The 16,044-nt window shown below is 39.7% G+C and overlaps 1 protein-coding gene across 1 annotated transcript in view; it reads right to left on the reverse strand.

Annotated features, from left to right (window-relative positions):
• Positions 1-3,471: 3,471 nt before the first annotated feature.
• LOC126456482 (sodium channel protein Nach-like) overlaps positions 3,472-16,044 on the reverse strand; it is a 286,210-nt gene continuing 273,637 nt past the window's right edge. The window contains exons 10-11 of the mRNA XM_050092232.1: positions 14,264-14,370; positions 3,472-4,111 (exon numbers count right to left, since the gene is read on the reverse strand). Of these exons, the coding sequence (XP_049948189.1) occupies positions 3,873-4,111; positions 14,264-14,370 (346 nt within the window). The 3' untranslated portion in view covers positions 3,472-3,872. The remainder of the gene's footprint in view (positions 4,112-14,263; positions 14,371-16,044) is intronic.

The following is a 16,044-nucleotide window of genomic DNA, read 5'->3' on the forward strand; positions in this document are numbered from 1 at the left end:
AAGTGATACAGTTGTAAAAAGATAGGTAGGCAGTGTTTCGAACACAGTGCTGCACAGACACCCATCAGACCAGTACAAAGCACAACCCAAAGTTGGAAATCAACTCTTGAGTTTTGCTTTGTGGTGTATGCAACACTATGTTCGAAATACCTCCTACCTGTCTTCTTGCAGATCCATGTGTGGCATGATCCTAAGGCTGGACCATTATCCTCCTCTGTAAGAGGCTTTCTGCCAGACATAGAATTGAAGAAGATATTCTTTTGCATGCTATGTACCAGGGATGCAGTATTTTAACTTATTTTAACCTTAGTTATCTATCCTTTGTGGACTCACATGTTAATATGCATCTGAAGATGGGGCATATGTCCTGAAATGAAGCAGCACTTTCCTTTACAGAAATAAATAATTTTTAGAACTGTAATGGATTTTGTCATTGACTCTTTTATTAATTTCAAGGAGACATATCAATCTAATGATGATAATCATAATTGAAACTGATCATTGAATATAACAAATATTTGTGATCATAGACTGTTTTGGTTTCTATATATTGCCAAACATTGAATTTCTTATCTTCAATGTGACAATGTCACCCCTCATTAAAATCAGTACCATACCATATTTAGTCTCATGATAATAAAAAATATGAAATATTGCTTGCAGATCTTAGACATAAAATTTGAAGATGGCTTTGACATATCACATACCAGTGTTTTCTACATTCTGTTTGCTGGGGCATATACATCGCACTAACTACAAATGATGTACAAATCAGCTGAATTACTAAGGAGTGTAGTAATGTTACAAAGCAATATCTATAGTGTATAGTGTATAGGAAACACAGTTACTCACTTCAGACATTCTTGGAATGGTGAACATGGTGACTTCAAATCATTTTCGTGAAACAGTTGCGCTCTGCCAGTTATAAAGACTTACCACCCCACTAGATTGCTCACAGCCTTCTATATGTCCTGCCCAAGGCCTGTACTATTTTTCTCAAAGATCTCACTGGGTAGTAGGACTAGACAGCACAAGGCAAAGATATTCCAACCCTCAAACCTGCATGTTACTCTACTGGGATATATGTGTCCCATCAACCATGAGAGGATTGATGACTTCAAGAGATAGTCTCCTATATCGTTATGCATATTTCGTGCTCACATTCTGTCATATTTCTGTTGTGTCTTAAAACGATCAGTTTACATCGAAAGGCTGTAACAATCCCTTGGAGTTATCAAACGAGTAGCAACAAAATAATGACCTATTTCTAAACAACGATGTTTTCTGTCTGCACACATTTTTCAGTATCAGCTTGCTGTGGTGTATGAAGAAATAAGTTGTTGAATTAGTTGGTGCATAAATTATATTATTTCATGAATTCCAACCTGTACTTAAATTACAGAAGATCACAAACACTGTTCAATAAGGAATTTTTGTTCCAGGAAGAAGGAAAGATAAATCTTAAGAAATTAGACAATATTATCAAAAGGACTGATTGCTACTCACCACCTAGTGGAAATGTTGAGTCGCAGACAGGCACAACAAAAACACTGTGCCTGTCTATGACTCAACATCTCCACTATATGATGAGTAGTAATCTATCTATCCCTTTCATAATATTGTCATTACTCCATCCTGGATTTTACATCATTTGATTTTCTTAACAAATTAGGAGTCATGAAAGAGGAGTTGAGATAAAAGAAATGGATGACACAATATTATGAAAAGGAAAATTGCCACTCACCATATAGCAGAGATGCTGAGTCGCAGATGGGCACAACAAAAAGATTGTCACAAATAAAAGCTTTCGGCCAGTAGGGTTTCATCAGAAATAGATCACACACACACACACACACACACACATGCAAATGCAACTCTCACACACGACTGCAGTCTCAGGCAACCGAAACCACACTGCAAGGACTGTAATTATCTTCCCAACCTTGTAAAAAAACAAATCTCCCAATCCTTATTTTTCCAGTCTCCCACCACCTCCCAAAGTCCCACCATCTGGCTACAGAGGAGCATTCCCCTCATAACTCAGTACCACCCAGGAATGGAGCATCTGAATCACATTCTCTGCCACGATTTTGACTACCTCTCATCATGCACTGAAATGAGAAATATCCTGCCCACTATCCTTCTCACCCCTCCCACAGTAGTATTCCAATGAACCTACTTAATATACTTGTCCATCCTACACAACCCCTGCTCCCAACCCCTTACCTCATGGCTCATACCCCTGTAATAGACCTAGATGCAAGACCTGTCCTATACATCCTCCCACCACCACCTACTCCACTCCGTCACAAACAACAACTGTCCCATCAAAGGCAGGGCTACCTGTGAAACTAGTCATGTGATCTACAAGCTAAGCTGCAACCACTGTGCTGCATTCTATGTGGGCATGACAACCAACAAGCTGCCTGTCCTCATGAATGGCCACCGACAAACTGTGGCCAAGAAACAAGTGGACCGCCCTGTTGCTGTGCGTACTTCCAAACATGACATCCTTCATTTCAATGGCTGCTTTATAGCCTGAGCCATATGGATCTTTCCCACCAACATCAGCTTTTCCGAATTGCACAGGTGGGAACTTTCCCTGCAATACATCCTATGTTCCCATAACCCACCTGGCCTCAACCTTCTATAGTCTCTGTCCTCACCCATCCAGCACCTTCCCTGTTCGCATTCCAGCACTACACAGCCCTCATTCCACCATCACACCCAGTCTTTTTACTTCTCTCCTTTTCTGCTGCCTCCCCCCCCCCCCCCTCCTTCCCACCTCTCTCCTGCCCTCCATCTGATCTGCAACACTTCACTGTCTGCCACCCCTACCCTACTATCCCTCCCCCTCTCCACTCCTTCATCCTCCTTATTCCCATTCTCATCATGCATAGGTGGTGCTGCTCACAGTGTGGTTTCAGTCGCCTGGGACTGCAGTGTATGAGTTACATTTGCGTGAGTGTGTGTGTGTGTGTCTGTCGTCTATTTCTGACAAAGGCCTTACTGGCCAAAAGCTTTATTTGTGACAGTCTTTTTGTTGAACCTATCTGCAACCCAGCATCTCCACTATATGGTGAGTGGCAACTTTCCTTTCATAATATTAGTAAATTCCATCCTGGAGTTTTCATCGTTTGAAAGTGATGACACATTATTTACATAACGTCTGCTGTGATATTCATGTAAAACTACTATGTGCTAACAAAGGTACCTGAGGTATAGTCCAGGAGAAATTCTGGAACACACAACAAATGTGAAGTACACAGCAGTGGCTAGACTGCTGTTGAATGCTGTCACTGAAAGTGTGTCAACTTCAATCAAAGTAGCAACTATACTCCTGGTTAAAATATTTATTTATAAGCATTTAAGCATACATAGTGTACAACTCATTTTTTGTATTGATAATGTTATTAGTTTATCATTAATAAAACTTATTTGTTACTGTAATACAGAAATATTTCTCTCTTCTATTGTACTGCTTGTCTAATCTCTGAATAATTTATTGTACTATGATATCTCTGTGACACTACATGTGAGTGAATCAGCTATGAACTCTGTTCTTGATGGCACAGTTTTTTAACACAAGACTTTTTCAGTACCATTTATTTTTAACGTTCTGTATCTGTTTCTATTCGACTGAGACAAGCTTCTGTGTTATGTACACATCATATGCATTAATCAGCTTTTTATTTCTTCTGTATATTTTGGTATCACAGATGCAGGTACAAAAATTATCACAATCAGTACTGAAGTAAAAATCACAGTATACACTCCTCTCTCTCTCTCTCTCTCTCTCTCTCTCTTTCTCTCTCTTTCTCTCTTAGTCACCACAGATGTTACACAAGAACAAATGGGTGATGAGTTTCCAGTCAGAAGAAACGATGTTTCACAATGTTGTCATTGTCCAGTGGGACTGGTAGGGTGAAGACATCTTGCTGGCCTGTCTTTGAGCTGAGATTCACCACTCTCATTTTCTTCCTGGGTCTTGGAGCGACAGTATTGAAACTCCTCATGTGTAGAAACAGCCTCAGTGTGAAGAAATACAGTAGCTCAATGACTGTCATGAAGCTGCAGCCTAGAAACAAGCTGAAGATTCCTCCAAGTGAGGCTGAAAAAAATCCATGCAGTTCATATCATAGTTATTAATTATTTCAGTTTTGTGCAGATGTATCTATTATATTGTCACATACCAGAAATTCAACTGCCTCTATGTCTGTGAAAATACGAATCTCTCTTTCCCTCCCTTCAGCAATGTCATCATGCATTCATTAACCTAGCATGAGGAAATAAACTGAGGCTACTTAATATAAACAGCTTTCCTCAAAGTAACAGCTTTCCTCTAATATCATACATACACTTTTTATTCTGTTTCTATCATATAGGTTGGGCTTGGTGGCCAAGTGGTAAACTGTGTGACTGAAAACACATTCCAGACACATTGGAGGAACTAAACACAACATGACATGTTTCCGAGTACATTCGACCACACAATTTGCCTCCAGCTGTCACTGACAACTTTGGCAACTCTTCCCAACAGGAGATCAACACCACAATTCCAGGCTGTATGATTGCACCTCTGTCTACATTGACTTTGATTACAATTTGAAACAGATTGATACCTTGTGTTCCTGCCTACCCACTACCTCCACTCCAATACAGATGGCCCCTATGCTTGTCACATCCATTGACGTTCACTCTGGAAGATAAATTGCTGGCTCATGTCAACTGCACTGATCCTTCAACATATGCTGTCACTTTGGTCAGATCAAAATCTCTCTGGCCTGCATGGCCTCCATATGCCAACATCCCTGCCACCAATACTGCATCTCCACCTCTTTGGATGTACTGTCAACAACCTGTATGTACACACCAGACACTTTCCACTGGTTCAGTGCTCATATCATGCCCACTGCAACCTTGAGAAATAGCCCAGTCATGTCTTGCAAAGCTGCCAGCCACAGCACAACCAGCTGTTCTCATCAGCACCCATTGCTGCAATATCACTCTCACATTCTCTTAGGTGCTCCACACTATGGGGTTTGGGGGGGGGGGGGGTGAAGCTGGGGATGGGAGGGAGCTCTGTGGTAACATCAACGCTGATATACACTGCTGACACAAGATAAGTGGAATATCTGTGACCTGACCACAGACTTTGATGCTTTCTTAGCTTCCAAGCAGAACAGATGTGTACCATTTACTGTGTATATACTCATGAAATTAAGCATATTATTGTTCCATACCATGTCATACCTCCCATTATATCATACCCAAATAAACACTTGCACTACAGGTGCAAATGTCTGTATCATTAAAGAGTGCTCTCTATCCATACTAATGGATTTAATACTAAAATACACTGGTGTGCAAGACTTAAGGAGAAAAGTAACTTTCATACGATGTGTCACTGTCAAATAACATGGCTTGATGAAACTTGGACATTATACAAAAAGAACTGCTACAGGATAGTACTTAAGATAACTGAAAGAAATACACAATGAGACAAACACAAATAACACTTTTATTCGAAGATAGTAATTTACACTGAGGTCACCCTGATCCACGACAGTCCCCTGGACATTACAAAAGGAGGGATGTGGTTCTCAGTAGGGTGTGTGACCACCAAGGATGGCAATGCATGCTCTGAAACATGCTCCCATGCTGGCCACAATGTTGGTATGAAGTTCTTGTGGTAGGGCATTCCATTCCTCAACCAGTGCAGATGACAACTGCTGGACGGTCACTGGCTCCCCAGTGCATCTCATGCATACTCAATGGGATTTAAGTTGGGTGAACTGACAGGCAAGTCTACTTGCTGAATAACCCCTCGTTCCAAGAGCTCCTCCACATGTGTTGTTCAACATGATTGCACATTGTCATCCAATAAAACTGAAGTTAGGGCCAAATGCTCCCCTGAAAAGACATGCACAGCGAGTGAGTACCGTGTCACAATATCGCTGATTGGTGAGTGCACCATGTTTTCAAAGACTTGAGGTCAGTACGCACATGCTACATTATGTCTCCCCATACCATAAGATCTGAACTACCAAACTGATCATGTTCAAAAATGTTTCTGGGTGCATTACATGTTCCCAACTGTCACCATATGAGGAAAGTCCAGAATCACTACTCAAACTGAATCTGCTGTAAACCAAAAAGAACATGTAACCCTCTCCTCGATGGTCCTGTCCCTATGCTCTCAGTATCATTGCAAATAGTGCCACCAATGTGCAAGAGTCAATGGAACACAATGTACTGATCATCAAGTACAGAGGCCACCCCCATGCAGTAGCCATGTCACTGTTGACAGTGAGACTGCATGTTTTATATTTCTGTTAAATGTGGTTGCAATTGCACCCACTGTTTGACAGGGCTCCCTTCTTACCTGTTGCACAATGTAGCAATCATCTGCTGCTTTAATTGACCTTTGTTGACCCTTACTCTCCAACAGGTAGCAGTGCCTGTTGTTGAAAATGCTGTCCGTGTCTTTGGAAGAATGCTGTGGGCAACACCAAACACCTGAGCTATACTGGTTACACTCCACCCTTCTTCCAGTTTCCTGATGATTCTTCAATGTCTGAAGTCATCCAAATGTTTCTCCAGGCCCTGTTGTAATGAAGAACACCAACACAGTGCACCATAGTTGGTCACTGATTGGCACACACTATCATTTCCTGCTCCTTCAACAGCCTCGTGTTGTGCAGCCAGCTCCATTTGGCACTACAGTCAAGCTGACCTCATGCTATGTTAAGTCCAGCTTTCTGTGCATGAGTGGAAGCCCTCCAGTAACATGCTCCCACACTTTGTTCCATTTCCACTGAGTTGCTAACATGTTATGTTACTTTATCAATCTTGTCCTTACATTTTGCAAAGTAGTGTAACTGATACATAAAATCATTCCTAAGCGTTTACACAGAACACTGATAAGGATTTCTTAGCTTTGGTAACACATTAAAATTTAAAAAAAATATATTAAAATTTTTAAAAGAACCTGGTTGATACATAATGCCTGTAGCTTTAAAGACTTGTGGATACATTGTGGATACATATGGGGGATGTGTACGGCGCGCCCCAGCCCCTTGCGGGACCGCTCACATTGCCACCCGTGCCGCCCCTGCGAGTCAGCCTGCATGCCATTCAAGTGTTTCTTTCGTCAGTCAACTTGACTGAATCGAATTACCGAGTAGTTGTACCTTTCTACGTAGCACACAACCCGCATCATCATATTTTATACGTTTCTGCCTGGCACGTAGGTAGCTAACATGTACCTACGAGAAAAGTGATCTCGATACGTTATTCTGTCTGGCATTTGTTCAAGAAAAGTGATGAATATTCTACTGTTTTCTTGTACAGAGAACCTTCAATACATCGTGTTATAAATACAGATTATTTGCCGAATAGGAAGCTAGTTTACATTCAGAAGCAGAAATATTAAGACTGAAGAATGAATAACTAAAAAGTCCTAGTTGTAGCAAGTGCAAGTGTGAAGATTAGTCAAGAGTGAGAGTGGTCAGTTGATTGTGAAGTATTAATAATAGTAATTCACAGTTATTTCTCATTAAAAATATTGATTATTTTTTATTACAGTAAAAGTAAAGGTAGCTCAAGATATCTTTCGTGCGCCCTCCTATAGGGATCTCCCACTGCTCTAAGTGGATTAAAAATAATTAATACATGAAACATTCCACGGCATTATACACAAGATGTTGATAAGGACTTCCTTGCTCTACAAACATATTTTTGTTATAGGGAAAATCTAAATAACTTTTAAAAACTTTAAAAAAATGTGTGTTCTTTTCTTGCTATTGGATAATTGTACAGAGTGGCACACATAAAAACAGCCTGAACTGGAATGTGAACACACGTGAGTAGCATTACTAGCTTGACAGTTTCTTTGCCACTTTCCAACAGCAGTGGCATGTGAGTAGTTCATACAGAAAGTAGCCGTTATAAACCATGTACTTCATTGTCATGCCTTATTCCATTGAAGAACATGTGTTCATTGTTGAAGAATATGTGCAGTCTGAATCCATTAATGTTGTTCGTGACACTTTTCATGAAAAGTTTCCTGAAAGTAATATTCCTGCAAAATCAACGATTCAGAACCTAGTGAGAAAGTGGCGTTCGACAGGCAGTGTTGTTAATTCAAAGAGAAATAAGGCACCAACTGTACGTACACCTGAAGTTGTGGCAAATGTGATGGCACACATTGAAAGAAGTTCCTACAAGTCAACATGACGATTATCGCAGCAATGTGGAATATCTCGCAGGTCAAGTCAACGCATCCTTCATGGTTTAAAAATGAAACCTTACCGTACGAGTGTTGCTCAGCAAATAAAAGAAGCAGACAAGGGCAAGCATACACATTACTGTAATTGGTTGTGGGAAAATGTCACTGGAGGCATCTTGATGCATTCCTCTTTTTTCTGACAGATGAAGCTTGGTTTTGATCTATCAGGTTACATTAATTCACTTAACACGAGACACTGGGCAGCAGAGAATCCCCATGGCGAACTGCAAAAGCCGTTACACGATTTAAAAACTGGTGTATGGTGTGCTGTATCTGGTAACAGAATTTTTGGGCCATTGTTCTTCAACAAAACTGTCAACACACATGTTTCCTTGCAACTCTACAATGAATTTTCAATTCTGTTAACTCCAAATGAAAAGTGTTGTGCATATTTCCAGCAAGATTGGGCAGCTTCTCATACATCAGATTTGTCCTTAGCTCATATACATACTGATTTTACAGAAGAGAGGGCCATTAGTAAGGTCTTGTGGCCACCCCGCTCTCCCGAATTGTCAACGTGTGACTTTTACCTCTGGGGATTTCTAAAGGCTAGAGTCTACTGCCACAATCCCAGAACACTTGACACATTAAAAAATGACATATGTGAAGAAATTTTGAACATTCCTCAAAGAGTACTGAAAAGTGTTTTCCTTAACATGCTTCGACATGCACAACTTTGCTTGGATGTTGGCGGAGAACATTTTGAACACAGTCTTTCAATTCCTTTCTAAATGCTCATTAAACTAATAAAAGTAAATCTGTTACTTAAACTGTTAATTACTTAGTTAATAATGAAATTGTACAATAAAAATGCAAGAAAGTGATGATGTACGTTGATTTTTTCATTCATATTCCTTTCAGCGCAGGGGCCCGTTTTATGTGCACCACTCTGCAGAAGGAGCTGTGTAAGCACCAGGCTGAAAGCAACAGCACATTTAAGTTCCCTTCGTCGTGTCAAATTTGCCACTGTCAGAGTGTTGCACGTTGCTGCTGCTAAGGTTTGGTAATGTCTTGTCTAAAATCTAGTAAGGTTAAAACATGTCTTTACAAAGTTCATAATAATTCCTATGTGCAAAACCACTTTGTTCATTCAGCAGTTTTTCTGGGGTTTTTAAGTGGTGGGTGTAAATCTCCAGCTCTTCTAGCACATTCAGATAAAAACTTTTTGGAGTTCTATGTATTATCTACAGTTGCTCACGTATTGTGTTAAATTCATGTGCCTGTCTGCAGTTTAGTGTGTCTTCCTTATGGTAAGTAGCAATCTATCATTTCCTACATTGTTAAATTAAATGTTTGCTATTTTCACATGCACTCCACTGTGAGTGCTGTCTGATTACTGTGCTTACAATGTTCCTTGTACTGGATCTCAAAGTTTCATCCAGTCTGGCCTATATAATATTTATCACATTTTGCACATTTAACATTGTACACCACAGGATTATTGTATAAATTCTTTTTTGACATGATAGATTTATAACTTAAAGTGTGCGCCATTTGCCCTTCATTTTGATCTGTCACAGCAATGCAACTTGTGTCCTACATCCAAATGCTATTGCTACTTCTTTAACAAGTAATTATCTTTGTAATTCATCTTTTGTGAGTGGCAGTCTGAAGTCTCTGTTGCGTACTGCGTAAAAATGCTCCTTATGTTGGGTTGAGTGGCATGTGATCTCTCCTTTAATACTACCTGAACAAGTATCTGTTCTGACGATTCTGAAAGCATGCCTTCCTCTCTCTTTTTTACAGTCAAATCTAAAAAGTTAATTGTCTCATATGAATGGTGTTTTCAGATGCTGCTCATTTAATATTTCTGTTATATCCATTAATTTTCTTCCCTTTAAACAACAAAATGAAGTCATCAACCTACTGTCTGACATAAATCATCTCTTTAATTTCTGGAGAAGAGCTATAAATGTTTTTTCTCTACAGTGTTCACAAAAATTTCAGCCATAATGGCTGATAATTAATTTTCTGTGGCTAAAATTTTGTGTTCCGTCAAAATCCTGTTGTTAAAAAAAAGTCCAAGCATTCAAAAATTTCTTCATTTAGGCCCTTATATCAGGTCTATAACTGTATAAAATTTATTGAAATTGTTAACCTGAATTAGGAAAACCTACTCTGATAACATATACGATAAAAAAGTAATATAAAATATTGTTAGTTTTGTATGACAGTCCTAGTAAACTATTAAATATCTCAAAATAAGAATGATGTGAGATACACCACTTGTGCTCTAAGGCGCTCATATACAAGTATCTCAAACCTTTTTGGTCAAATGAAACATATGATTGTGGGTCCACAACCAATTATACTGAGACAGGGAACCAGTTGTCAGAAATTCATGTTTATTGTGTTATGGACACGTACAGTGTAATCCGCATAACACAACAAAGTTTATAGTGATTGTGCACATAGATGATCATCAGTCTCAATGCATGCATGGCAATAGTGCATGAAGTTCTGCCAGATTCCCTTGAAGATGCCTGGTGTCTGTTGCACCAGGAGACAGGCAACTTGGATCCTAGCAAATAAGTCTTCATCCTTTCTGCAGGTGTTTCATACACCAACATCTTGATGTAACCCAAAGGAAAAAGTCCAAAGGCATGAGATCCAGTGAGTGCACTGGCCGTGGGATAGGCACCTCCACTTCCAATCCACCGATGATGGTATGAGTTGTTCAGGTGCTTGCAGACATTAAGACTGAAGTGGGCAGGTGCACTGTCATGTTGAAACCACATCCTTTCATGAACAACAAGGAGTCTCCAAGAACTGTGACAGCACATATTGCAGGAACACCAGGTAACATGGACCAGTCAAATCGGGAGGCAGCAAATAATGTCCTGTTAGGTGATCTTGGACAATGTTCACCCACATGTCGACAGAAAACTGTTGCTGGTGGCTGCTGATGTGGGTGGGGTAGGGCTTGTCCTGACTCCATAAAAGGCTGCTGTGGCAGTTGAAAATACCATCATGGGTGAATGAAGCCTTATCCATGAACAATACAAACTGTACGAAGTTCAGCACTACAGCACTTTGGCAGTTAAACCATTGATGGAAGTGAACATGGGGCTCTAATCCCATTTGTTCCACTGTTTGCACACATTATTTATGACAGGGGTGCAATACCTGTGCCACCAGTAATCTCCACACTGTATCCTCTGAAGTTTATGTTTCATGGGAAAGTTGATGGGTGCTTATTTCTGGGTGGTCAGCCACATAATCCAACACAATCTCCTCAAAGTCTGGTGTTCAGACAGGAACCTTGGCTGGTTCTCTGTGGTGTGAACAACCCTGTCTCTTCTTGTAAGTTGGGTATCCCCAGAGATAAACTTCTTCCAGTTAGGACGACAGCTGTTGGGAAAGCGTGCTCTGTACATTTGTGTTGATTTATGGGGGATTACATCCTGCAGCACTGTACATTAGCTGCATCCCTGCCAATTCTCGTGATGGGTAACATTCCACCTTTGACTATGTGTCATGGGCTGCACACAGTAAACACTTTGTCATGGACACATCACAAGCTCTCTGAAGCAATGGACAATTGATACCAGGGATAGTGATGTGCATGCAGCACAGGTTAATGCACTGGTACGGAGCATGTGATCATCACATGATGTATGTGCTAGGAGCTAAGTTGTGTGCAGAATGTCTGTTTTCTGGTCAGAGGAGTACACTGTTTATCAGCCATTGCCTGTTCCAGTGTACAACAGACACCCAAAAACTTTGCGAGAATGTGCCCGAACTGCATGCACCATTGTAATACATCCACTGAGACTGGTGGTCACCACTTTGAGCTACATTGTTGTTATGCTGTGTAAGCTGTGTATGTCCTTAACACAATAAAGAAGCATTTCTGACCACTGGTTCCCTATCTCAATATAGTTGGTTGTGGGCCCAAAGTCACCTGTTTCAGTTTGATTCAAAAGGTCTGAGAGTGCATAATTCTAATTACCCACTGTACACAGCACATGTTGAATAAATATTTACTATATCTCAGTTGCTCGCCTCAGAAAATAATTCCAAGTGACAATTGCAAGTGAAAGTTTGCAAAAAAATTAGTATTTTTATCTACTATCCACCACAATGAGAGATACTTTAAATGAAAAGCATCCTGACCTGAACATCTTCATTAGTTTGTCTTACATGGAAAATTTACCTGAGAAAATAATAAAATTACAAAGAAAGAGAATGTTGGCCAGTACTTAGCTTCAGGGGCTGCAGTTCCAAGTACTGGAGATAGGCAAATATGAAGGTAGGAAATATTACACCAGCTTTTCTAACTGTTACTTCCTTCATCATGGATGGAAGAGGGATATATTGGGAGAAATTAGAAAGGAGGGGAGATCAATGAGAGAGACATACCTGTCATGAGGACAAGCGGAGGCATAAGAGATCACAGTAAATAGCAGCATGGTAATTTTCCTTGTTTAGTTTTGCTAGACTGAGGTTGTCAGATTATATACCACTTTCTCTGTTGAAGATTTTCAACAGAAACCAAACTGAGCAGTTATTGCCAGAAAAGTGGTTCCATATTCTGTAGTAGTGTAGCTGCTCAAAAATGTTTCAGAATACAAGAGGAAGGGAAACGGTCTGTAGTTAGATGCCACTTACTATTACATATTTCAGTATTTCAGGAAACCAAATTTGTCTGATTATGACGACAAGTGAAGAGGGAGGGGGGTCAGGGATAGGTGCACTATGAAGTCAGTATATCAATCAGCAAGAGAAGAAATTTTGGAGCACACCTGTGGGTAGATTTTGGTATTTCAAGAAATCAGTTTTCAATTTGAATTCTAGATATTTTTCTTGCTTCTTTTTGTCTGTTAGGTTCTGAGATGATTCACCAAAGGCCAAATTTCTGTGACTTGTTTTTATCATCCTAACCTCTGACAAATCACTGATGGCATAGGCTGGGGACTGTTCTAGTAAGTTTTTGGATTTTCTTGTTGGCTTACATTTGAACCTAACTGCCATATACTGACCATATTTACACATATCAGCCAAAATGTATGACCACTGCCCACCACGACATTGGATAGTGTCTGGTGGCATTGCAGGCATGTGACTTGGTAACAAAAGTATGTAAGTGGAGCAGACACAGATGGGGGATCACCCTAGTGAAGATATTGGCTGCAAATGGGGAAATCCACTGAGATGAGCAACTTTAACAAAGGGCAGATTAATATTACACAGAGCCTGTGAACAAGTATCTCAAAAATGTCAAAGCTGGTCGACATGCTGGCCTAACGACATCTGCACAGCTGCAGTGTGCATGGGACCATTGAGATTCAACTGTTAATCAATGGAAACATGTCAGCTCTTCAGGTGAATCACATTTTTGCTACACTAAGTCAATGGTCATCTCCACAAATGAGGTGAACAACAGCTTGAAACATGCAGTGCACCATGGATGCATGCTGGTGTGAGCAGTATTATGCTTTGGGAGACATTCTCCTGCACTTGCATGGGATCCATGGTAATGACAGAAGACATACTGACAGCTGCGAACCATCTGCATCCCTTCATGCTTCATGTCTTCCATGATAGCGATGTCATCTTTCAGCAGTAGTTGTCCATATCTTGAAGCCAGAACCCTGAATTGAGGAACATTACAGTGAACTAACACTGATGTCTCAGTGACCAAACTTGCCTGATATAAAAGCTTTGGAACCCATCTGGGCCACTGCCATGCGTCATCACCGCGTATGTGTATCTGTGGCTGATTATTTACATGAATTACATTACTTGTGCATAGACATCTAGTGCCACATACCTCCACAAGCCTACCAATAAACTGTCAGATCCCTGATATTCAAACTGTCAGATCTCTGATATGCAAAATTAGTGATGTATTTTGTTCCAAAATCAGACAAACAAGTTATTAAGCAGAAGATCATAATGTTTTGCTTATCAGTGTATGTCAAATATGCAGGTAAGAAACATACATGTAATATTTAATACTGAGGAACTTACAAAGCAAATCATTCCAGGAACTTATGATGTCTCGTCTGGTTCGAGTTGACACATGACTGCCAAAGTAAAAGTGGAACAATATCCTTCCCGTAACATTTTTGCCAGAACTGCAAAACACAAAGAAACTTTATTTACACATTTTACAAAACATTAAAATGTTAATGACTTCATAAGTGCTTTAAACATAAAAATCAGAACTGTTATACTTAATTCGAAGTAGAAGACAGATATAAATAATAATACTACTTATGGCAAAAGAAGTTTGTCTATTACTGTCTGGGCTGACATATACATTCATTGAAAATATGGTTTCTATATTTCTTATATCAGAGATATCATTGCAACTGTAGAAAATAATTACAGTAATTAGAAGCATAAAATATATTAATAATGAACAAACAAAACTGCAACTAAACACTGTAACTGTTGATCAAGTGTAATGACATTTACAGAAATTGTGGATATAATTTGTATATGTTGACTACATACGTTTCTTGAAAAAAATTAATGATGGACAGTTCTTGTAATTCATTACATAAGGCGCAGTACATATTGTGTCATGGTAGAGAGCCTATGACAAAACTGATTCAGTACTTTCCATTTGATCCATTCCCATTTTGATCTTGGATGCAGCTTGTCAGAGGGCTCATCTTTTTTCTTAGTTATTAACATATTACTGACTACTTCACCTTGCTGTCTTTTTGTGGGGCATCAGCAAATAGGATTGTGATTTGCCAAGACTCTCCTGTTGGATCTTCACCTCATTCTTGGCAGATAATGAGAATGCAGTGAATGTCACCCATCCCACATGGCCACACTGACCTTCACTTCAGTTGTGATCTCCTTTCATATTGATTGCAGTGCTGCACTTGATAAGTGCCTGTGATCTGCTACCTCACTGATCACACTCACTTACCAACACTAACATTACATAATCAAATGAGCAGAGTAAAGGAGGAATTTACAGTGGAACATCTTCTAAAAAGGTGCTCTTTTTATTTTACAATTAATTATTGCAAACTACATCTTAATATAAAATTTGGCTCAACAGGTGGCTCTGAGCACTATGGGACTTAACAGCTATGGTCATCAGTCCGCTCAACAGGTATTTGAATTTTAATTGAGTTAGTGCACCAGAATTCATGGAGAGTTTGACCACTGTGTCTGACCCTTATCCTGGAGGGGCTGCTGAATATCTGGTGAAAATGCAAGTCACCCATGGTGGAGCCAGAGCGAAATATTTGGAGGATTCTCGAGTTTTGGTCCAGAAAAATTGCTGGAAAAAACCAAAAGTAAGACACAGTTTTTGGGAGCACACATCCTTTACCAAGAGATGATTGGACTTGCCTCAAGCCCTGAAGGGTGGGAGAAGCATAAGTAGTTCATCCAGAAATATAATTTTTGCAGGAGGCAGCATAATCACAAAATTATTTCCAGCATCGTTACTAGATGGTTGGCAAGGGAGGAACCAGTGTGTAGCATAACAACATCAAAGTTCATGCATGTCTGTAAGAAAAGGCACTGTTAACGATCTACAACTGTATGAAATAATTTCAAAATTAATTTGCTGACTGCTGCGAATTTCTTTACATCAGCTGTATTAGATATAGATCTACTACCTATGTAGGTCTACTACATAATAGTGATGTATGAAAATTTGTGCCAGAAGGGACCTGTTGTGGGAATCTAATTAATATTTTGAGTATTAGGTGAAGAATTTAGTGGACTTGATATAAGAATGTAGACAGTGTGACATATGGAAGTTGGGGTCAGTCTGGGGA

The sequence above is a fragment of the Schistocerca serialis genome, chromosome 2 (assembly GCF_023864345.2).
Source record: "Schistocerca serialis cubense isolate TAMUIC-IGC-003099 chromosome 2, iqSchSeri2.2, whole genome shotgun sequence".
In the NCBI taxonomy this organism is placed as follows: Eukaryota; Metazoa; Arthropoda; class Insecta; order Orthoptera; family Acrididae; genus Schistocerca; species Schistocerca serialis.